Source organism: Colius striatus, chromosome 1 (assembly GCF_028858725.1).
Source record: "Colius striatus isolate bColStr4 chromosome 1, bColStr4.1.hap1, whole genome shotgun sequence".
NCBI classification, from domain to species: Eukaryota; Metazoa; Chordata; class Aves; order Coliiformes; family Coliidae; genus Colius; species Colius striatus.
In genome coordinates, this window is record NC_084759.1 from 144,501,126 (window position 1) to 144,527,035 (window position 25,910).

Below are 25,910 nucleotides of genomic sequence, written 5' to 3' on the forward strand. Positions count from 1 at the left end.
CTTTAAATCCTTACTAAAGTATTAAAGATAATATTAAAGCCAGAAGAAAATTTGAAAATTGTTACTGGGCTATTACTCCAAGTCCTAAACACAGATTTAATTTTAAGCTTGAGAGCACAGTTCTTAAATTTACCTGAAATCTGACCTTGATCAAACCAAGCATACATAGATGCAGTTTTTTCTGGAGATATGCTGAAGGCTGTTCTGTGGTAGACCCAGAAGCTAAAATAAATTATTTAATGAATTCATATTTGAAAACTATCTCCACTATGCTCTGCTCCCTAATATTTCTCCTTTCTTAGAAAACACAGGCTCATGCTCAGACTGGTGAGGAAATGACCAATCCTCTTTGACCTTTTAGTCATGCAGACCTAGACTACCCTGTCTAGTAGCTATGAACAGCACAAAAACATTTGAGAAAAGAGGTATGGGAAGTCTACAGCTCTGTTGAAAGTATGGTATGATGCTTCTATCACTGAAGTACTGTCTAATACTGCTCTATCCTCTGTCCATTCCCTACTACAGAAGTCCAGTCCATGCTTAAACACAGGCACAACTCAGATTATTCTGTGAAAATTTCTATATAAATAGCATAGTAGTTAAAAAACAACAAAAAAAACCCACCCCAAAACAAACCAAAATAAAAGCCATGTACCAGTTAATTCCCCACCCCTCGAAATTCCAGCCAAAGAAGATGAGTTTGAATTTCAGGGTTAATAAAGACAATGTTTGGAGACTTATGGTTTTCCTGCAGGTAGCCTGACATTCATCCTCTCAGACAGGCACAAGCCTCCTTTTCTTGCTTGCAATAACAAACAAATAATTTTTGCTTTCTCACTCTATTTCCTTGTCCCTCTTGAGTTTTGCTAGTAACCCGCAGCAACATAGATACATCTCTGGGGACCACAAGCACAGGGTAGCCAGAAAAAAACATGTTAGTCTTAAGCATTTTTAGCCTCTCTCTCTCCTTTCACAAAATTTCCATCCTATGAAAATCTGCTAATAAGAGAAGGATGGGCTCTGTTCCTTAATAGATGGTCATTTTGAAGAACAAGCTATTTTGTTAGCAGGTATTTTGCTGTTGCGCTTGTTAATCAGTGACTTTCATGATGTACTATTTAATTAATAAACCTAATTATAATTTATATTTGCACAGTGAGCCATAAGAGTGATGGCAAGTTCCCAGAAGATTTTTTAGTAATTAAATTTTGTGCCTTCCTAAGCACCTTATTCTCTATGCTGAAAGGAAAATATTGACAGCTTTTATTTTTTTTTACTTCCAGACTCTGATAGTAAACAGGATGCTCTGCCACAAACTACAAAAGAGAAATGAAAATTTCATGTTAATGTTTTTTGGAACACATTACTTACTGTGGTGGCACAGTGGATGTCTTTCCATACATTGGCTTCCCTGGAGAGATCTGAGACTTCAAAAAGGTTATCAAGAATAACTTCCCCAATCATGTCATGTCTAGAAAATCTGTCAAAATCATAAACACTGAAATGCAATTTCCTGTTGCTGAGTTGATCATAGGCTACAGGAAACTGAAAGGTTTCATCAAAGACAGGGTTTAGTGTCTTTCTGTGAACTCGTGTCTGAAACTTCTTTTTCCTATCTGGAAGCAGATAAATCTTAACGTAGGGATCGGATGTTCCTGTGAAGTCTTTAGCAGGCAGATCTAAGGCCTTGACAATTGTGACAGCCAGAAGTTCATTTTCATAATCATACCGGAGAGTGAAGTTAAGTTTTCCGCATGTTTTCACATCTTCTTGTTGCTCATCAGAATCCACAGACTTCTGTTTGTAGAGTTCAGGTTTTATTCTCCCAATGCTGGTTGTCGTCTCTCCCCTTTGCAAAATCGGATCTGTGCCCATGTTAAAATCAACACTGGACACTTGCATCTGCCTTGGCAAGTGCCTCCTGAAAGAATTATGCCTGTGCACATACACACACACACACAAAACGAGTCATGGTTATCTCTGGGAAAAGACCTGGCTATTACTAAGTAGAAAATACAAGAAGACCAAATTAGTAAGAGTTTCTCTCTTTAAAATAATTTTAAAATAATCCCCCCCTCCCAAATGTTTTGCAAATGTTAAAGCATTCTTGAAGAGGAAATAATCATTCAGAATGAACCTCCTGGCCTAAGAGACAAGCAGAGTCCTGGAAATACATATATTTATAGCTTTGTCTTCAGGCTATGCACAGAACAAGTTGACAGTTCCAACATTGCTTGCTCCCCCTGCACTAGGGCCTGAGTAAAGTCAGGTACTTCTTGGGTTTTGGAGGCACTCCATGGTGGTTTTCCAATTAACTATTTACCACAATTCACATTGATCACTGTAAAAGGCACTTGAATAGGTCATGCAGAGCTACATGTGAAGGTTTTCAGCACAGTGCTGTGCTATTGTACATTTTATATATATGCCTGGTATTTGCTACACTGAGGTACAGGCTGACTTCTCCACACTGGAGACATTTTGTTCTGGCTGCAATACATTTCAAAGCTTTGGTCAACATTTTTCTGCAATAGTATTTTTTTCCTTCTATTCTTCTGCTGCTGCGTAGTGTATTAGAAAGCTAATTCCTTTACTCCTAGCAAGAAACAATATGTTTAAATCCTTGTAATTCCAAATAAACTGTTGCATACGCATGTGTATTTATGGTCTTATCTTGACTCATGAACATCAATGAAAATTTGTGCCTTTCTTACCAAAAGTGAAATCAGATCCCTGGTATGCCATACAGACTTACAGTAGTATGAAAAATACAACAGTCAAAAAGCTTCATAGAATAAGTAATCAGCAAATGCCATTATGACTACATTGTCCAGTTTATTTGTTGGACATTTTCACATGTCTTTGGTACTTCACTATCCCAACATTCTGTACCTCACTACCTCCTCCTGTGAGCATATTTAGTTGCCATTAAAATACAATTTAATTGTCAGAATTTCCTCTGCTTTTTGCACTCAATTCCTTATTAATGCCAAATGCAGACATGCCTTATTGCTTGGTTTCCCTGTGGAGCTGTGTTCTGAAAACAAGAGGTGTCACAGCTGTGTGTTTCTTTAAATCAGAAATGCAAATTGTCCATTTGAAAGTAAGCAGGACCCATCTCATAGATATTATTTGTGCTGTAAGTGAAGTGGCTGCAGAAGGCATAGAGAACAAAACTACCATGGCTCAGCTGAGCAGAGATACTAGAGGATAATCTGCAGCCATTAAATAACAGACAAGAATGTTTTCCCCTGTTGGCTGTTTCAGTACTGCTAGATGCAGGGAGCAAGTTGAAAGATTTTCTTTTCTCCTAAATGTTAAAAATCCCTGAATTCATAGTATATAATGTTCACATTGGAATGGAGTGAGGAGAGCCTTAAGTAGTCAGAAAAGTACAACATTGTCCTCAAGGATTTTCAGGGCTGTCCTTATGCATTTGTTCTCCCAGAAGTCCAGACTTGTAGGTGTGCTAAAGACAGGAAAGGAACTGAACTTCACTCCAAACATAATGGCAATAAATGTCTGCCCATGCAGTAATTTAGACACTTCCCATCTAGTATCTTTGACTCATAATGAAGTCCATTCATTATGAGTCTTCTACTTCTACCTGTGCAGGTAAGGCCTTTCCAAGTGCTCTTCACAACTGCTTCTGTAGTATTGAGATGCCCAAATAAGCATGTTCAAACCCTACCATAGACAAACTGTGGAGAAAACTGCCTGTGCATGGGAAACTGAAGCTGACTATATAGCATTTCCAGTGTGAGTGAAAACAGACACACAACAAATTCTCTTTTCCTCAACTTCCCTTGCATTTATGAAGATCTGGGTTAATACCTGGAAAAGTAATGTATAAAATTCTAAATCTGTGATTTCTAAGGCATTAACCTTTTTCAAGTTTTTAAACTTTATGCATACAAGATTCTCTAGTGAACACAGTCATTACTGCAAGATGTCACTAAGTAAAACTGCAGCTATATGGCGGTTCTCCATGGGAACCAGCAGTGCTTTTGCTCTAGTAAGTCAAACTCCTAATTACATAGCACCTAGTTCTGAGTCATAGAATTTCACCAAGACAGATAATTGGTCTGTTAATTATTAAGATGCTTCACTGTTGTCATAGCAACTTATTTATCTTCTTTTGTTCAGCAATAACAAAGGAAGTAATGACTGTGATAATGAAGTACAAGGATGTCAGGCAACCAGGTTGTGAAAATGCTGCAAACCTACTAATGTGTGCAAATCCAGGTACATCAATCTCTACTGGTTCTTACACATAGTACTCCTGTAATAGACATGCCTTCCATAATTTAGAACAAATAGATTTTGAGTGACAATAAATCTATATGTAGATCTCTAATATAAAACTGTACTTGCATAGGAATAATGATATGATGAAGCTGTTTTTTAACTCAGTAAGACTGTCACATGTATGACAAAAGAGAAGGATAGGATGCTGACTTACATGACTTGAGATTTATGAGGGGTAGGTCTGGTCTAGCTTTTCCAGATAACATTAGACCAATCTTTTGGACCAAACCCAGGAATGGACACCAGCACTTCTTGTATTTAGACAGAGCAGAGGCTGCCATCTCTCCCTTGCAATCGCTGAAGTGAACAGACCTGCTTGTTTGTCTTTAACCTTAACATTCCCAAGCACCTCACTTTAACCTTTGTGCCTCTTGGGAACAAATGTACTCTTGGTAGAGCTGAATGACTAGCCTCTCTCCCAGCTAATGCTACAGTGCAAAAAACATGTCCTTTGAAAATACAAGTGAATATTTGAAGAAAGGAATATCATAGAAGCAATAAATTGTACTACAGGATACTTTCACAAAGTAATGGGAAGAGTGGTTCTCAATAACCAAGACTGGCCAGGAAAGTGGTCAGGAAAGTAAAAGAAAGCAAGAAAGATTTTTTCAGGTATATCAGCAGCAGAAGGATGACGAGGGGGAATGTGGGCCCGCTACTAAACACAGAGGGTGCCCTGGTGACCAAGGATGCAGAGAAGGCTGAACTACTGAATATCTTCTCTGTTTTGGTCTTTACAGCCATGGCCAGCTCTCAGGAAGCCCAGCCCAGAAAGGATAATAGGATGGCCAGGACAGCAGACGACTTGCCCTTAGTGGATGAGAAAGAGGTTAAAGACTTATTGGTGAACCTTAACGCTCATAAGTCAATGGGACCTGATGGGATCTGGGCAGCTTGTTCCAGTGCTCTGGCACCCTCACAGTGAAGAAATTCTTCTTTGTATTTCTTTGGAATCTCTTATGTTCCAGCTTGTACTCATTGCCCCTTGTTCTATCATTGGACATCACAGAACAGCCTGGCTCCATCCTCCTGAGACCCACCGTTTACATATTTGTAAACATTAATCAGGTCACCCCTCAGTCTCCTCTTGTCCAAGAGAAAGAGTCTCAGCTCCCTCAGCCTTTCATCATAAGGCAGATGCTCCACTCAGTCATCTTTGTGGCCCTGTACTAAACTCTGCAGCAGCTCCCTGTCCTTCTTGAACTGAGGGGCACAGAACTGGACACAATATTCCAGATGTGGTCTCACAAGGGCAGAGTACATGGTGGGGGAGAATCTCTCTTAACCTACTGCCCATATCCCTTCTAATACACCGCAGGATGCCACTGGCCTTATTGGCCATAATGGCACATGGCTGGCTCATCCTGCTGTCCATCAAGACCCTCTGGTCTCTTTCCCCTACACTTCTCTTTCACAATTCATTCCCCAACCTGTACTGGTACGTGGGGTTATTCTTTCCCAGATGCAACACTTTACACTTGCCCTTGTTGAATTTCATTAGCTTTCTCTCTGCCTAACTCTCCAGCCTGTCCAAGTCTCGTTGAATGGCAGCACAGCCTTCTGGTGTCTTAGTCACTCCTTCCAGTTTAGTGTCATCAGCAAACTTGTTGACAGTGCCCTCTGTTCCCTCATCAAGGTCATTAATGAATATATTGGACTAGACCCTGCCTCATTGATCATCACTCTCTGCCTTCTTCCCTTCAACCAGTTAACAATCCACTTCACTACTTCCAGCCCACATATTCTCAGTTTTGCCACAAGGCTGCTGTGGGAGACAGTGTCAAATGCTTTTCTGAAACCGAGATAAACCACATCCACTGCATTACCGCCATCTATACATCTGGTTACATTTTCATAAAAGGCTATCAGATTGGTCAAATATGACTTTCCCTTGGTAAAGCTGTGTTGACCACTCGTAATGACCCTCTTGTCCTTTAATGGCCTGGAGACAGCCCCCAGGATAAGTTGTTCCATCACCTTTCCAGGGATGGAGGTGATGCTGACCAGTCTGTAGTTACCTCGCTCCTCCTTCTTACCCTTTTTTGAAGACTGGAGTGACACTTGCTCTCCTCCAGTCCTCAGACACCTCTCCTATTCTCCATGACTTACTGAAGATGATGGAGAGTGGCTTAGCAATGGCATCTGCCAGCTCCCTCAGCACCCGTGGGTGCATCCCATCAGGGCCCATGGGATTTATGTACATCCAGATGGCTCAACTGATCCTTAACCCAGTCGTCATCAACTAAACAAAACTCCTCCTTTAACCTGACTTCCTCTGGGCTCTTGAGGACAGTTTCCAGCTTTATAGACAGAGGCAAAGGTGGCATTCAGTAAATGTCTTCTCCTCTGCCTCTGTCACCAGGGCACTCACCTCATTCAACAGTGGGTCCACATTGCCTGTGCATTAGTTTTATCTGCAATGTATTTGAAGAAGCCCTTCTTGTTGTCCTTGACCTCCCTTGCAAGGCACAACTCCAACAAGGCTTTAGCTTTCCTAGTTGCCTCCCTACAGCCTCTGATGATTATCTTATATTCGTCCCAAGTGGCCGTCCCTTCTTTTCATGATCTGTAAACTCTCTTTTTCCACTTGAGTTTCTCCTGTTTAATCATGTGGGTCTCCTGGCTCCCTTGCTTGATTTCCTACCCACTGAGATGCTGATGCTGAGCCTGGAAAAAGTGATCTTTGAACAGAAACCAACTATCTTGGGCTCCCTGGCCCAACAGATGTCCTCTAGCAATTACTTGAAAAGGCCAAAGTCGATCCTGCTAAAGTCCAAGGTTGTGTTCCTATCATACAAAATTCTGAACTCCACCATCTTGTAGACGCTGCAGCCAAGGCTACACTCAACCTTTAGTGCTTCAGCCACACCCTGCATGAATACATGATCTAGTAGAGCTCCTCTTCTAGTTGGCACATCCACCATTTGCATCAAGAAGTTATCACCCATACATTGAAATAACCTCCTGAACTGCAAGTGGCTAGCTGTGTAGGTCTTCCAGCAGATGTCTGACTAGTTGAAATCCCCCATGAGAACCCAGGTCTGTGATTTTGAAGCTGCTCCCAGCTGCCTGTAGAAAGCCTTATCAACTTCCCCATCCTGATCAAGTGGCCTGTAATAAACACCCGCAACAGTGTCACACCTGCTAACCTGCCTCTTAATTCTAAACCACAAACTCTCAACTTGCCCTTCATCCTCACCTGGACAGAATTCAGTATACTCCAGCTGCTCTTTCACATAAAGAGCAACTCCACCACTTCGCCCTGCTGGCCTATCTTTCCTAAAATGAAATAGTCATCCATGATCACCTTCCAGTCATGTGAGCTGTTCCATCATGTCTCTGTAATCGCCACCAGATCATAATCCCTTGCCTGTACACAGACTTCCAGCTCGTCTTGTTTATTCCCCATGCTGCATGCATTGGTTTACAGGCATCTCAAGAAGGAAGCCGATTGTGTAAGATTCATTCCTGCAACTGACTTGCCACCCCTAGGCTCAACTCTAATGGGGCTGATTTTATCCCCTTCCCCCTTCAAAAGTAGTTGGAAGCCCTTTCTATGAGCCCTACAAACTCATTTCCTTACTCATTTCTAGTAATCTAGAAAGCTGGTCTAAACATCCAGCCTTTATCTCACACATGATATTCTTGGCAACACTAATTAATAGGGACTGTCAGAAGGTTAATACTCTCCTAAGGCAGACAGCAGTATAGAAAAAATGCATTTGCAAACACAGAAAAGAGTGTTTCTGGGTAATATTTAAGACATATCTCATTGTAAATATGTTTTGCAGCAAGAATGTAGTTTTTCAGAAAACTGTAAAGGAAAGTAATGTCTGAAAACACTCAGGTATTAATTGGCTAAGGTGGGACAATCAGCGTTACTCAAAGCTAAGGAACTGTTGCTCTTAGGAGAGATTTAACCCTGATAATCTAGAGAGGAGAAAAAGAAAAATCTCCCTTAAAAAGTTACCACTGTATGCAGAAAGAGTAGGACTAATGGCAGGTTTTAGTTTTGTAAAACTATCCTTGGCTTCACACATATTTTACATGCATTTAGATCCCAGTTTAAATCACTCTAGACATCTGTGGGACCATTTTCACAGCCTGAAGTAGCTCTGGATCACATCCCTAGATCTTTTTTCTTCCTCTATAGTACCACAGGGACTATTTGAGTCCATTTGCCAACCAGCTATTTCTTCTGTCTGTTCAGGAAGTCAGACAGTCTGGTTACCTAGAGATTTATCTGTTAGTACATAATGGACAACACTTTTCCAGTTAGTATCCTATTAGGAAACGGAATTTTGTGATACACTTGTCATGTTCAGCTGTGTAATTTTTGTCCCTCTGTGTTCAGTGTAACAGTTACAATTTCAGTTGTCCTCCCTGTACTTTGGCAACTTTCATCAGAGTGGCTTGGATACTGTGCTCCTTCTCTTAGCAGATGGATACAGTAGCTGGAAACAGGCACAGGCAGGGAAATGTGGCTTAAGGCCAACTGTGCAGTCTCATAACTCAGGAGATGGTTCAGCATCTACAGTCAGATCTCCCCTGGCTGGAGTGCTCTCATTTTTGGGAGCCTCCTGTGGTTGCCTGTTGGCTGTTCCACGCTATTGGAACAGCTGGAGAAAAAGCACTTCAGCACTTACCCCTGCACTAAGCATGCTGAGCTGGCAAAATGTTGTCTTAAGAACTCACAGAAGGACAGCAAAATATGTCCCACTGAATGTAAAGAATGTGACTTCTCCACTCTTGTGCCCGCAAAGATTATTGTGAATGTGAGCCTTTTTTTTTTTTCCTTTGGTATCATGTGCTCATCTAGCAAATGGTTTATTGAGGGGAAAGCTATTTCCTATACAATATTTGTATTTGAAACATCGCACTTCAAGTGCATCCTTTAGCCTCATTTTCCTACTCTTTGCTTATAAAACTATTTTTTTTTCCATGTAGAAAGTAATCTTTGCAGTTCACTGCTTTCCATGCATTCAATTTGCTGACAGTATTTGAAGAAAATCTCATTTGAAACTATAGGTCACTACATGTGTCCTCACTACTCGTCAATATGAAGCAGTACCTAAGACAAAATAGAAGTTTGTGTAGAACAGAATAGGTTGTGAAGAACAGAAGAAATCACTTCAGAAATACTATGTCATTTATTTAAAGATTTATCTAGGATCTGTATTGCTTTAAGATCAGTCTATAAGAATCTACATTCTCAGACTGGGATTTCAATTCCTTTTTAAATGGCAAACCATGTCTTAGAGAAATGTGCTATCAACAACAAATCTGTCATTTATTCATTGGAAAGGGAAACTTCAGCTTGCAAAAGCAATTGCTGTTTCTAAAAAGAAATCTCTGTGAAAAGCTAGACCTGCAGTACTGTGATAGTACTGAAAATACTGAGATAGATTTTCTCGTGCAGAAAATCTAAAACAGTAATTCTTAAAGTAGTAATATGTTTATTTAAAAAGTGGTAGAAGATGCAGATTTGATCTTCATATGTTAAAATAATTATGTAAATGAAGGTACACTGTAAGTTTCTGAATATTCTGACACTGAGGCTTTGCCTTCACGTGACTACTGTTTCACCCATAACTGCCAAGAAGCTAGTGAATAATCCAGGATCCTGGAAATTTTCAGCAGAGTATTCTGGATCTGCCTGCTCCCAGGAAACATTCCACAAACATGAGTGCCCCTGACTTACCTTGACGAGGATGTGGGCTCAGTGATTTGCCTCTGCATGCGTGCATGTCTGATCAGATGCTCCTTCAGTGCGTTCTGGACCTCTGCTGGTATATCAGGTGAAGTGTGGCTAATTTTCAATGCAGCTTCAAGTACCTTTGTTGTAGGTTTCTCATTTTCTTTAATTTCCTTTTTCTCACTTGTGTCAAAAACTTCTGTAGGAGCACTGGAGTTGCTCTGAGGGACATTACTGGCATTGGAAGTGAGAGGTTTGCTTCTCCAGCAGGGCCAACACAACTTCCAAAAGACAAAAAGCGAGACTACCAGCAGGGCAAGCCCACAGAAGCTGACGACTACTGCTAACAAACTGACTGAGATGTCTGCAAGGAATTAGAAACAAACATCATCATGACAGACAAACAGAGAGAGAAGAAAAAAAAATGACAAAGGTAAGGAGATAGAAGATCATTATCTTGCATAAAGCTTTAAAGTCCTATTCATTTTTTTCCCTTTTGATAACTAAGTCAGTACCTTTAAAATGTTACCATTCTCTAATAACTATTTCACAAATGCTCCATTATTTATTGTTCAAGCCAGGGGCCAGTATCTGTACTACTAGACATGTGGTCAGCCAGACCTCTCAGCAAGTAAGGACTCAAATGGTCCCAAATAATCCTAGCCATAGTTGTCAAAGTGTGTCTGCTCAGGAACACATCTTGCTGAAAAAGTTAAACCAACAGTCAACATTTTCTATAAGTGCACACAAAGACAGAGGAGTTCTACACCACCAGGCTGATACATGTTTCTTCAGGACTTGCCAAACTTTTGACTGTGTGTGCTAGCTGCATTGGAAACATGTTAAAACCTAATGTTTAAGGGGCATAAATAGCAATGGGATATAGTCTGTTGCAAATAAGAAACTTCTAGGGTTAAATCTTAAGCTCTGGAACAAGACTGTTAGACCAAGACAGCACATACACACTGATATGTAAAATTCTGCTCTGAAAACACATTTGGCTTCAGAGGACACTATACAATTACCTGACTTGTACAGAGACCATACTCTATACTTAGCTATCCCTACTGCTCTGTATTTGACTTTTTCTGTCACAATTAGTCAGCATATCCAATGGCATGGAAAAAGATAGGAGAAAAGATTTAATATCAACAAAATTCTGAGAAGATACTTGTATTTTAGGAGATGGTGGATCACCAGAAATGCCAGTTGAGCCCTAATTAGGAGCGTTATTGTGTGACATGTTTCAGTTTGATTCTTCCAATATTGTGTAACATAAAATACAACTAGAAAAATCCCTTTCCATTTGAAAAGATTTTTTTTGTATGCTTTAAAAGTATTCAATAAGCGCTGTTTAAATGTCCCTCAAATAATGGCTGCTACTGCTTGTTATAACAAGTTTTGGCAGTTTAACAGCTAGTATTTTGTATCCATAGGTCCAGGCTACAGAACACTAAACTGAATCCGTGGAAAAGTACAAGAGTTTGAGTAGCATTTTTGTAGAGGATCACAGGAAGGAAAATAGTCCTCTATGCAAGTATTAGCTCCAAGGAACAGTATGTACCTCAAAGGTCCATTCAGAGATGAATATTCCAGTACAAAATTTGGGGTAATGTTCTTTATTAACATACAATATCCAGATAAATATCTCAGAAACAAACATTGAAATTAATGCTCATTCAACATGGAAATACATGAGAATATTAAAAGAAAGTAGAAAATGTTTGTAGACGGGAGATTTGAAAGATACAATTCTGCTGAACCTTACTTCATATACGTTCTGGACAGTGTCACGGGGGAACTGGCAGACGATGTGATTCTTGATTTAAAGGGTTTGGCACAAGCTGCTGTACTGCCTTGAACAGAAGTCTGCCTTCTTGACCATTTCCTGACGGTCCTGAGGAAGATATCTTCCTTCTCTGCCTGTACTTAAATGTCAAAATGTAGGCCTTGGAATATGCATGTCAGCTTAATGAGAAATTCATACGGCAAATTCTGATTTAAGATACTTTCATACAATGAATGGATGGATAATTATATCTAACAATAATGTAAGCTCAAGAAGCAAATTATAGTTTAATATATTATTTTTCTACATAATTTATCCCCAGTAGGGATTATTAAGCTATTTGGTTTCATCTACTGTTTACCCTCATACCATTCCCAAGCCCAGTAATTTTTATTTGGCTTGTGTATGTTCTGCAGCAAACTGTCCTATGTTGACAGCAAAAGACATTAAGAAAGCCTGAGTTTACAGCCTGTCTCAATGTTTAATCACTTTGTTGCAAATTTGTATTTCTGACTTGTGTTTTTGTAGTTCTGATTTAGTCATTGCTTCTTTCATCTCTTTGTATGAGAGATGAAAAGATATTATATGCTTCATAAGACATGCCTATACAAAATACAAATAAACTGTGCCAGGAAGGAAATCCAGGAGTTGAAACTCCATTGCCTATACCAGTCCCTGGAACAGACAAATACCCCCAGACAATTTCTGAACATGGATCAGAAATCTGAATATGCCAATGATCATTCTTAATAAGCTGTTTGAATGTGGTCCTTGAATGTGTGCTGACTTCTAACAGCATGAGGATAGGCTCTTACATGCAAGCTGTTCTCAGTGCCTGAGAATGGTCTGTGGTGGTTTGACCCTGGCTGGATGCCAGGTGCCCACCAAAGCTACTCTATCACTGGACAGTGGGGAGAAAATATACCAAATAGCAGATGGATCAAGATAAGGACAGGGAGATCACTCAGCAATTATCACAACAGGCAGAACAAATTTGACTTGGAGAAAAATATATTTCTTACTAATCAAATCAGATTCAGATAATAAAAAATAGGACTAAATGCTAAAACACCTTCTCCCCATCCCTTCCTTCCTCCTAGGCTTAACTTTGCTTCCAATTTCTCTACCTTCTCCCAACCAGGAGCACGAAGGGACAGGGAAATGGGCGTTGTAGTGAGTTCATCACATGTCACTCATTCTTCCTCAGGGGGAGGACTCTTCATGCTCTTCCCCTGTTCCAGTGTGGGGTCCCTCCCACGGGAGACAGTCCTTCACAAACTGCTCCTATATGAGTCCTTCCCATGGGCTGCTGTTCTTCATGAGCTGCTCCAGTGTGAGTCTCTTTCATGGCGTGCAGCCCTTCAGGAACAGACTGCTCCAGTGTGGGTCTCCCATAGGGTAACAAGTCCTACCAGTAAGCTTGCTTCAGCATAGGCAATTCTCTCCGTGAAGTCACAGGTCCTGCAAAGAATCTGCTCCAGTACGGGTTCTCCACAGACTGCTTTGGGCATCCACCCACTCCGGTGTGGGGTCTCCCCTGGGCTGCAGGTGGATTGCTGCTCTGGTAACTGTAGTACCTCCTCCTCCTTGTTCACTGACTCTGCTGTCTGCAGAGTTGTTGCTCCTGCTTATTGTCACTCCTCTCTTCCAGCTGTCGCTCTGCAGCAATTTTTCTCCCCTTTTAAAATTTGTTATCCCAGAGGGGCTACCACCACTGCTAATCAGCTCAACCTTGGCCACCAGTAGGTCCATCTTGGAGTGAGCTGATGTTGGCTCTATTAGACATACAAGAAGTTTCCAGTAGCTTCTCACAGAAGCCACTCCTATAGTCTCCTGCTACCAAAACCTTGCCACACAAATCCAGTATATGTAAATCAAATACATTGATAAAGAGATATGCACCATCGAGGGAACTTTTTTATTAAATTGAACCAGATGAATTTTTAACCAAGCTGGACAAAATATTTTTCAATTCTCAAAGCCTGACAAAAACTGGAACTCTTGAAAATGTTGATGAGCTATCAGAATTTAAAAAAAAAAAAAACAAGAAACAAACAAAAAGCAATTAAATATGGGATCATTTGCAATATTTCCAGCTTGGTTTAGAGAAGGTTGGCATAATTAGGTTACATTTTGAGAGGAAAGCTTTTAGAACTGAAAATTAGATATTTTTTTCATTTTAAAAATATTGAAACAGGATGTTTTAACAACTTTGAAATGGTTGGAAATATTTCAAAACCAGAAATACAAAAATTGATCCCTTCCAGCAGAGTTTTAATTTGATGAATAGATACTATCAGCTGAAAAACATTCCATGAAAGCATTTCTAGTCAGTTCTATTTAAAGTCTTTCACTGCAAGACATTTTTCAAGCCTTCAAATAACTTGGTGTCTCTTTTCAACACCTACTCCCATATCGCAATTTTTTATAAGCCTTTTTTCTATATTTCCATTTAACTATTTCAAATTCTAAGTCACTCTCAAAATCTTTACAGAAAATATCTCTTTTATAGCCCTAAAATAATCATATGAAACATCTGAAGTTTCAAGAGCAAAAGAGCTAATTATACAAGAGTTGTACAAATTACTGTCTCTATTTTTGCTTACACAACTTCACATGTTGTACTTCATAATACAACAAATACTTAAACAGAAACATTAAATATTTTAATTGCCAGGAATCTGACCAAAAAATAGTTCATTACAACAAAAAAAGTAATTACATTTACTGCCATACTTGCTAAAAAGCAATCAGCATGCCATATAAATTGACATAAAAAGCATATTCCTTCATTTCCTCACGTTGGACAGTCACTCAATTGTGTAACTATGAGACGTTTGCTGTTACATGAAGACTTCAAATAATCTGTAGAAGGGTAGTCAAAGGGAGCTTCCCCAGCCTTTTGCATGTTAGACCAGATATGTCTCTTATACTACTTTTTTTATAGGAAGTTTGGTTCAAGGATATAAAACATCAAGAGACAGTTCTGCAGACTTGGAGGTTTTTCACATTCCTATCAAGGAAACCTGGTTAGGAGGGAAAATGGGTATTGAAGGATGGATGTGTCATCAGACCAGGGTTACACTTCACATATGTAAGCATTATTTAAACATGTAGAACTGGTTCAAAGACTGTCTAAGGTTTTAGAGGCAGAGGAGATATATTAACTCTGCTGGGATAATGTTAATTGACAACATTGTAAACAATGTTCTCCCTAGTCTCTGTTATGAAGAAAGAGAAAAATCTCCAACTACAAGCAGTTGTTTGACAACCCCCTGAACTGCTAACTGCAGCTTGTTTTCAATACTACACATTTGAACAGATCAGGACATCTTTCTGAATATTCACCTGGAAAGGCAGCATTCATGTTGGTTAAACTCAGGAATGTGAAGAAAATCCTCTTTCTCAATCATCCTCTTCTGATTAGTAGGAAATCTTCCAGCAACTTTGATGGAGTTACCATTTCACTCCTGGTAATCTTTTGTTACCGACCTCTGTCCTTACTGTCATTTTCATAGTCTTGATAAAATTTCATACTTGAAATAAAGTATCCTGTTTTGTCATGGTTTTCTATTTAAAACTTACATTTCCAAACCAACTTAAGTTCACTTACATTTTAGTCAGTACCCTAACAATATATGTACCTTGATGTTTAACACTGGAAAAACATATTCCACAAACCCATGATCTTGAATGGAAAGAGAAACTAGATAGTGCTGTGATGTAGCTGCCTGTATGTATAAAGGGCAGGCATGTCTTTTGTGGACCATGCTCAAGAGAACATACACTCGTCAGCAGAGGACCAGAGGGAAAGGAACATATGGGAAAAAAAGGGGTTATATTCTCTTTTGACCCATCTCTTGGTCTGATCTTAGTTCTCTTAAATATTTAAAGTACAACGTCTGTAACTTTTTTCAAACACAGTTTTAGTTTAACTCTTAAATTTTTCTCTTATTCATCAACCTTAAGGAACTTTCATCTTTTCCACAGTGATCACTTCAGCGAGAACTTTTGTGTCTCAAATATCAGGAGTTAGCTCAGATAAATTAATATGTTTATGGTTTTCTAGGATTTGGAGGGAAGCAGGAGATTTATCAATTATGAAAGATCTGAGTCCAATGAATCTCCCTTATCCCCATGCATATGAACTAGCCAGTCTAATCCATCAGTTCTGCCATTCAGTTTTTCTTTGAGGAAATTTGAAGAGTATAAAAAGTTGATGGTGTACATTTTCACTTGGCATTAGCAGATATTCCACAATCACCTGTCTCATCAGTTCCCTGCAGATGGGGACAGAACGTTTTAGCTTGCCTCAGAAAGTGGCAGGTGCAGAGTCTTGTATCTTCTCTCATAACTTGAACCTGTCAAAACATCTGACTTAAATTTCAAATGGCAAAAATAGCCTTTGATTTAAAATTCTACATGTGATCTCCTCTCCTGTTCTCATGGAGAAACATTCTTTGAAGATCTTGCTCAAATTTTTTGACTCTAACCCTACTGCGACTATGATCCCTCCTAGGCTGTTAATTTAGTCTGATGTTTGAATTTGTTCCAGTCATCATCATCTGTTTGCAGGTTTATCACTTCTTAATGCTAACAGAGCTCTATAGTAGCATGTTTCTTAACAGTAGAAGAATCAAATGAAGTAACGTATCACTGTGATTTACATTGCATAAAGTTATTACTCTCTTGTCAAAACAATTCTATTTAAGTTGCATTATTTATAAGAATCTGATAATCTATATCAGCTCAACCACAAATGAGAGGCTCTCTTTTACCACTTCAAACCCTACGTATGAGACTTTAGATTACAAGATGCACAGCTATTTCTCAACAGTTTATTAGCCTTCTCCTAGCCCACATTACCCGGCTTTTCAGAAATCAAACAGAACTTGCCACAAAAGCTGTGAATTCATGAACTTCAGTACACAGTTTGTGTACTGTATATAACTGTAAAAGATGGCTCTCACTTTTCCTGACTGGGTCATCATGTTTTTCCTGCAGTGTAGGAAGCAGAAGATACTGTACTGAACATTTGCCTCTCCTCTCTAACACACCAGATGCAAATTATTTGTCTCTACTTTCCAAGACTTTTTTTGGCCTACGTACTTTTCTACTTGTTAACTCCCACTTAATCTCAATAGGAGGTAGCCCCCATTTCTGTTCAACTCACCTCGCTTCCATTAAACAAAAGAAACAGCTTTGGGTTTGGTCCCATGCCATTGTCACCCTTGTGAGAATGTCTCTGCGAGATTCTGCAAGAAACCTTCATCAACCTCTTTTAGACAAGAAAAATGAAAACACATCATAAGCCCACTGGACTGCCATTAATCATAAGCACACCATATCTGTAACAAGTTTGATGGAGCTCAAGTGTTATTTTTTAATTGTCATGACTACATCTATTCTTACCTAGCGTTATATAACTAACATCTCATATATGAGAAGACAAAGAATGACACTGTGTCTCACTGATTACTGATTTGTCCTGCAGCTGTTATAAACATTTCTGTGGGTTTTACCTATATTTCTTTGCAAAACTCAAAGGAAAAGAGAGCAAGATTCTTCTGTGAAACTCTTGTTTTCACCATGTATCACTGCAGTCTGCATGTTGAGCACTTCTACGTTGTGGTGACTGCCTCCACATTTACTGTAAATAAATCTGGTCTCTGTGGTATGTTTATCCCTCTGTTCTGCCTTTACACTGCTGAATTAGATGCATTTCTGGTTTTCAGAGTATGCTAACACTGAGTTAGTAAAGTATATTTTTTAGTAACCCTGCACTTTTCCCCTCCAAATCATATTTCTCTTTGGTAATAACTTTATTCTGACCAGGTGATGAGCTGTGTTGTAAATAATTTGATTTGTCTGTTAACTGTTCAAATATTTATTATTTAGTTTTATCACATTTCCCTGTAACAGAATGTTCAATTGTTTCACAAAACAGTTACTCTCTCATGAAGAAAAATGTTCTCTTGTTTTAAGACACTCCTACACTAATTGCAGAAGTCCACATTCATTCGAGCCATTTCTAGTCTCCTTCTTGCTTGTTTTGGTACAGTTGAGAAAAACTTGCAAGCATTACTGGTTAAGTCTGTTCTTTCTCCCTATCAAATGTATCCAGGCAGTGTAAGTATACCTACAGCTTATACTCTGTGTGTGTGTGTACAATGTGTGCATGCATGTGTGGTTAAAGAAACCAGGACAAAAAGTGAACCATCAGCTGTCATCAGCAAGTCCAGAGCTGTTGGGGAAGTAGCTGACAGCCAATGGGAGACTCATGCCAGCTACAGCAGGAGGATCTAAGACGTTGCAGGAAACTGTCAATAAAGCGCACAGCTAGAAACTTGGTAGGTTGAAGTTTTATATTAATTAACTAGTTGTGAGTAGACTATTTAGATGAATAATAACCAACCACGTAGAAACTAACACTCTTTGCATGGTCAACTTAAAAAAAAAAATTGTCTGAGAAGCAAAAGAGCAAGAGTTAATGTCACTCTCTACCCATTCTAAGAGAGCTAAAATATGATGTCCTGGCAGGGAAGCAACTGGGTTCCCAGCTCTGTTATAAACCTCAGCTCCCCATGAGAACTGATAATGAGATAGTGATGGCCTAAAAAAAAAAAAAAAAAAAAAAAAGCCAAGACAGCAGAAAATACCCACCGTTTGCAGAGAGAATTTCAAACTTGTGTCCCTAGAGCACGATGCCAAAGCTCTCATTACACTTAACCTTCAGAAATGCTCCCAACTGGGACCTTGATGTGCTTGGTTCCTTGGAAAATGAGGAGAGATGATTAACTGGCAAAAATTAGAATACCTTCTTAATCACATACCCTGAATCAAAATACAGGTATAATCAAGCTGCATATATGAATTTTGGACACTTCTAGAAAACAATTTACTTGGAATAGAGATAATTTCTTTTAGGTGCAATCCCACATATCCATCTCCCAGTTATTTTCCACCTGAACTCTCCCTATTATCTGGCAAACAATAATTTTGCCCAAATTTATGCAAGATAAATACAAACCAGTTGCATATCTAATTCAGCATTTTGCTAAAAATGTTACACCACTCAGAAGAAAGCTCACAGCCATCTAACTACATAAAGGCATCATAAATGTAAACAGCTTTCTAATCTTTTCACTTGAGCATTCCCCTGAGACGAGAGAAGTAATAGTCCTTGTAATTACCCAGGCAGAAAATGTAACAGCAGATGTCTGTCTTCACTAATTGTCTAAAGCTCTCAGAAATTTACAAAATTATTTATTTCACTAAGATTTGTTTGCTCCAAGTTCCATAGATCAATCATCCATTACACTAAATATGATTACCCTTTCTTGACCCAAGCAGTGAACAGTAATTGAGGGTTCTAAGGTGGTGGTGGTGTCTCTGAGAGGGGAAAAAAACTATTGAATAATCATCCATTTCTTTGATGTAATCCTGTTTGTCCACAAAAAACATCCCAACTCTTATGTCTCCGAGAAAAAAGAGGGTTATTGGAGGGTTGGTTTTTATTTTTTGGTTAGCAGCAAACCTGAATAGCTCTCCTTTCTGCTTTGTTGTTTAATTTTGTGATGCTCTGCCTTCTCAAAGACATACTCTCTAATTTTTGGTCTGACCGTGTCTCTGGCTTTCTCTTCTTTGTGTTCAATTCTGTTATCCTTGTTATGCTTCTTTCTCATGCCTAGACACTACCAAAACAACTAGTACATGGCCTGTCTACTTCACAATGAAACTTCTTTGGCCAATTTTTTTCTCATATTTTGCTTTGGGCCTGTAACTGAGTGGTATCTCTTTTGTCTCAAATATCTGATTCCTCTAAGAAACTTGGCTGCTTTAATGGTCTAGCTGAACAGAAAGCAATCACCACACTCATCAACATAACCATATCACAGGAGTTCTAGATGCCTTTTTTCAATGTTTTCAACATCCAGAGCACATTTTTATTCTTATGTTACACGGAAATGGTCTGCTTTCTTTTTTACCATCTACACCTTTGCTTTCTGAAATGTTTATTGCACTATATTTTCCTTTCCAAATACAGGTCTCCTCATCTTCTAGACTTCTTTCCTCCAATAAAATCTCATTAGTGATTTTACTTATGCTACCTTTGTGACACTTTTAGATATCTTCTTTTCAAGAAGCGTCAAACTGAATCAACCCACCATTTAAAGGGAGAATGTGCTATCCCTACAAAGTCAACTATTGTTACTTTTTGCTTTTCTCTCTACATTGTCTCAAAGAATACCTGATTTTTGGATTTGCATTGAAAGTTTTGCTGTTATTTCATAATATAACAACATTAAATAACAAACCAGTATTGTATAATAACCCTCTCGCAGTCATTTATTTTCTTCACATCTTTCAGCAGTCGTCCTTACAACTCAAGTATCTTCTTACTACTACAGTAGTTTCTTCTCCATATGCCTCAATGCTTGTTGCAGGAGCAAATTCCCAACACAGCACTATAGCTGGAGCCCCAAGGAGCAAACAGCTGAATTGGTTCCATGATGCTTATCACCTAGCATGGGCATACATTGGGATAGTGCTTCTCACATCATCATTTGGGATACAGAGAAAACTGATAGGGCTAAATTAGCTATTCCTCCTCTCTGCCACACTACTAAATGACATAAAAACTGTGCAGAATTTACTCAGTCATGGAAGGATATAGCTACATGATATGAACTCTCATGCCAAGTGCTACCACCCTATGTACAAGACACAGATATTTCAGAAAAAACTAAACACTTATGGCTTCATTCTCAGAATGCCAAGGGAGAACACTTAACTGTTCTATCATTACTGAACAGGAATTATGGATGTTCAAGGTGATAAGGAACTTTACATGCAATTAAAGAGCAGACGATGTATGTTGTGTTTCACCTTTCAATGGCCACATTTCCCTCAGCCTAAACCATATTAACAATCTTTCAGTTTATAAAATTAAGGCAAGAGGTACTTAGAATGTGTGTTTCCAAGTGTTTACATATTAAAATATCAACAGTGACCATTTGTCTATTCCTCCTTGGGAGACAGAAAGTATTAATATATGACCTTTAGCAGTGTTATTAATGAGACAATGTTTAATGTAATGTGCATACTAATAAAGTTGACATCTGTCATCTAATAGTGTGGTCCTTTTAAGGAGGAAAAAGTGAGACTTAGAAACTCAGCTGAGATGTGAGATCAAGTGGTTCAAGTCCGTTAATTATTGTCTGTTAATTATTTTATGTGGGTTTTTTTCTATTCCAGCAATTGTAAAGTAGTTTGGGTTTACAAGCAAAAATCAAATATGCTTATTGACTTTGAAGAAGCAGCTCCTGTTACTGTACACAATGCAGCATCAAGGCATTGTGGAAGATTTACATCTTCTAAACAGCAAGCCTTTACCTCATGGAACATTTTTATATCCTTTATATCCCACCTCTTTATACATCAACTTCGTTTTTATAAGACACCTAACACTCACACTCTGTGCCTTACTTTCTAAAAATCAGATAAGCTAACATTTTTAGAGCAATTTTTTCCAGGCTCAGTAGGGGAATTTTATTTTCACGCAACCTTCTATGATTCGGAGTAAGACAACACCGCACGCAATCGAAACACACCCGGCAGTTGCCACTTGGAAGCATAACAAATCCACGACTCGTGCTAGTGGAAGCGTGTTACGACCCCCACATCTCCCGCGATCTGTGGCTCCGGTGGCGGCGCCAGCGAGCGAATGGGCATCCGCGGTGGACCGAGCCCCGCTGGACCGGGTTGGGTCGCCCACTGCTCCCTCCCCGGCTTCGGGCCCCTGCCCGCCTTCCCCGGCTGGAAACTCGGAGATCGCCTCCAGCCAAAGTGATGAGAGAACCGTGCGGGTAGTAGGGTCTGAAAGAAGAATTACTCCTCTTTCAAACACAGTTATTTCGGGTTGTTAGGGGCGGGGTGTTTTTTGTTTGTTCTGAGATACCACAAACAGCCCGGAATTTGCAGTAAAATCTGTGGGCACTGAGAGAAAAGTAACGGCTGCGGCAGTAGTTACAGCGCAGCTGGGGCACACGCTGAGGACCTGCTGCTTTTCATGACTTGGTGTTAATTTATTTAATTTGCACTGTACGCTTGGTATTTGTTGGCCACAACACAAGCTGTCCATTTGCATTTATAGACAGACAGAATAGGTTATCAAGCCCTTCTGGCAGATACTAAGCACAGAACTTGGACTGATTTTCAAGCCCCGTCCTAAAAACAAGTACCATGGGAAGCAAGGGGTCCAGCGAGTACTGCACAGAGCAACACAAAAACCTGGACCTGGTTCCGAAAGACACTGACAATCCAGAAATCAGTGGCCAAAGATACTAACTATTATTAGGAGTAAAAAATCTTGGTTTCGACCCCGACAACTTGCGCGGCTCCAGAATATTTAATCCCAATTCTTCACCCCCCCCCCCACCCGCCTCCCGCACCAGATTTTCCTGAATGAGTCCTGAACCGGAGTGGACCGGAGGACCACACTGACCCACCAAGTTCTCCCCGGCTGTCAGCGACCGCTCTTGTCGCCCTCAGACATTAAGGGAGTGGGATGTAAAATATCTCAAACCCTGCTCAGAAGGCGCCAGGAGCTCTGATAAATTTCGTCGCAGGGAAAAACTGCCCTCTTTCCCCGCTCGCATCTCCGTGCAACCTGTTGCCGCGGCGCCGGCAGCCACGATCTCGGGGCCGCAAGCACACGCCGAACGCAGAAGGACGGCTGCGGAGCGGAGAGGCAGTGAACGGGCGCACACCACGCCAGGCGCACCCATCGCACGGAAATGTTGGCCACGCGTGACAAGAATAGCACATACCACCCGCTTCCCCGCATGCACGGCACCAGAAACACATGCAACAGCCCGCGTCCCAGCTTTACATACAGAGAAACTCCCACCGCGGGCAAAACCTTGCTGAAGCTGAGCCGCGGGGTGCAAAGAAGCGAGTTGCGGGGAAAGGGGCCGTCCCTGACGGTGCGGCTCCAGACGACGGCTAGCCTCGCACGTCGACAGCGATTTCTCTCCCCTCGGTGCCCTTCAGTGTTCCCCATCTCCACGCTTGCACCCCTGCCCGCCGCCCCACGTTTCCCGCTTCGCCCCCGGGGCGCTGGGACCCACCCGAGACGGCGACCAGGCGGTCGCGGAGCTTGCCTCGCCGTTTCCTGGGACCCTCCACGGGTTTTGCGAGAGGGAGACGATTTTAAAGCGGGCTATGTGACTGCTCTCCCACCCCCGCCCCCTCGCCACGCAGGGAAGGCAAAGGAAAAAGTTGCGCTCTCCGGCCGCCCACGCCGGCGCTGCCCGCCCCGCGGCGGCGGCAGGACGAGCCCGGCGGCAGGAGCCGGTGGCGGCGGGGATGGCAGCGGTACCTGTGCCGCCGATGCCCTGACGGGCGGTCTCCAGGGGGAAGATGCCGGCGCACTTCTCCCGCTCCACCTGCCCGCCCAGGCACAGCTCCGAGATGATCTGCAGAGCCTTGTGGCAGAGGCTGCCCACGCCGTCCTCCGCGTGGAAGCTCATCTTCTGCCCCGGCCGCCCGTTAAGCCATGGCCGGCGCGGGACGGCTTCGCGCCCGACCCGCGCAGCCTCCCGCGGGGAGCAGAGCGGGGCGGAGCGGTGGCGGGAGCCGAGCGGCGGGCGCGGCTCGAGTGAACCGTAGAAGTAGTGAAGGGAGGGGGGGGGAGACATAAAAAAAAGAGTGGGGGGGGGGGGGGGGAGGGAAAGAAAAAAGGGGGGGGAAGCATCCACTTAGCAACGCCTTTTGTGCCTAACAGGCTTCGGTAGAAAGCTCGGCCAATGGCAGCCCAGCTTGGCGGGGGGGGGGGGGGGGCAGGTGGTGGGGGTCTCTTCTTGTTCTCCGGGGAAACTTTTCCTTTCTCTGACCAACAGCCGCGCCGGGACGACGCGCGGGATGCGGGGCCCATCCGGAGCGCGGTGCGGCGGGACAGGGGCGGCAGGCTCCGGCGGGGGCTGCGCCGGGACGGGCGGGGCGGGGGTCGCGCTAGTGCCGGCGGTTGGGGCACGGGTCGCCTCCTCCCCAGGGAAGGAGCGCCGAGCACCGATGGTAGCTGCGCGGTTCGTGCGGAGCCCGCGAGTTTGTCATCGAGTCGAAGGACAAAGTAGAGTTTCATCCACACCTCTCTGGTCGTTTTCCCCAGAACGATATTTCTTAGGTGACCTGGGCAGTGTAATCTTATGCAGTCTACCGAGAAACGTCGCATGACTTCATTAGCACTGTTACAGAGTAGTCGACTTTTGCTATTTTTTTGTAACTTGTAAAAGTGTTATCGAGTAACTTTAAGATTATCTGTTCTATTTACTCAACAAGTTCTGTAAAGTTGTGAAGATTTTTTTATCGATAAAAAAGTTCCAGGTGCTGCGTGTGCTTGAACATACTTCTGAAAATCACTGTAGTGTATACTGTGTGTGGTTGTTTCAGTTATTGTCTACATAGCTGAGCAAGACTTAAGGTGTTAATTAGTTCATATGCTTACTGAAATTCTGATACACTCAGTGTTTGAGAAGCAAAATGCTTTTCCCATGACATGTTATGTCTTTCAGTACTTCTGATTGAATACTTCTGATTAGGCACGGTTGAAATCTTCTAGCACTCTGCTTAACAGCATTGCCTGTAGTCTGCTGCTTGGATGTCTTGGTTTCATAACCATGAGAGGTTAACTTGTCTACTGCTGTGCTTTTTTTTCCCTCCAGGTTTCAAATGTATTATCTGTTACCTGAAAATTAATAATTCTCTTGAGCAAACCGCAAAGTTTGAACATGGTTTCATGTTCATATTTACAACCTTTGATCAATAACTGTAAATTATGAAATAGTCCAGATTTAATTCTGAAAGTATGTACCTTACATAATAGAGATACTTGTAAAAAAAACATGATGATACTTATAATAACCAGCTACTTGGTACTTTGAAGGCTCATGTGTTTAAGCATCCAAATTCATACAACTGTATTTTTTTTTAAATCTTAGGAAAGTAATAGACTCTGTTGTATACAGACTGTAACATCAATAGAAATTCTGTTCCATAAAGCTTTTTTACAGATACAGCAAGTATTTTAGGAATTTCACATGCTACTAAAGAAATCGTTCTCCCTTCAGTGCATTTCCCAAGATTAGCATTGTCAAAACTCTGTGTTATTTCTGCAAAATATTCTGACAAATCTTAGAATGTTTAGACTATATCTCAGGGGACAGAACTGTGTAGTACTATTTGAAGACTCATTTAATTCTCATAGGGACCTGAATCTATGTAATCATCTCATGAAAATAGGCTTGCTGACAGTGAAAAGGCATGTACATGTTTCCATTACCTTGAAGGCAGCTGATGCCTTCTTCCAAACTTCAAAATATTAACATATTTACTGTTCATGGGATATGTACAGTCCTGTTCCCAAAATTCTGTCATGTACCACCAACTAATAATTGAGCAGTCTGTTTATCTTTGAGACATATTCAGAACTCTAACAGAAGCAAACAGGAGACACGTATACAGTCTGATGAAGGAAGGATCTTAAACAGAAACTGGTTTTAATGGGAGTAGGGGCTGCATTTAACGGCTAAGACATAAGCTGTTCTATTTCAGAACCATTCTACAGACTCTTTTTTTGCCCATGGATGTATCATGCAGTCCATGAATGAACTTTCTTGTCTCTGAAGTTACTGGCAGTTTTGTCCTTGATTATAAGAGAGTCAAAGTTTCACACACAGATCAGTTTGCTACCCTGATTGTTTACTTATGTAATGAGTAGTGAGACTTTGGCACATTCTCATATTGTTCACCTTTGCACATCAGAACTTCATATCAGTGAAGATATACCATCTTATTACTGTTGATAGTATTGATATGTACATAGTTACAGAAAAGTACAAACAGGTATATTCTACATTAGTAATAAAAAATAAATTGACAACAGATCTTTAAGATAGGTGTCTGGAGCCAGGTACCCAACTGCTACCTCTCTTAGCTGTCCTAAGTAGTTTAAAAAATGCTTTTAGGTAGACAGAAAATATCATCCACAGTAAGTCATTTCACTGTATCTTTGTCAAATGCATCACCATCAAGAGCTTCAGTAAGTAGTGTATATGT

At 40.9% G+C, this 25,910-nt stretch overlaps 1 protein-coding gene across 1 annotated transcript in view; it reads right to left on the reverse strand.

The window, feature by feature from the left end:
• Positions 1-23,326, reverse strand: part of SYT10 (synaptotagmin 10) — a 38,084-nt gene extending 14,758 nt beyond the window's left edge. The window contains exons 1-3 of the mRNA XM_061988891.1: positions 23,176-23,326; positions 10,010-10,367; positions 1,372-1,936 (exon numbers count right to left, since the gene is read on the reverse strand). Coding sequence (XP_061844875.1) covers positions 1,372-1,936; positions 10,010-10,367; positions 23,176-23,326 — 1,074 coding nt within the window. The remainder of the gene's footprint in view (positions 1-1,371; positions 1,937-10,009; positions 10,368-23,175) is intronic.
• Between the last annotated feature and the right edge of the window lie 2,584 nt (positions 23,327-25,910).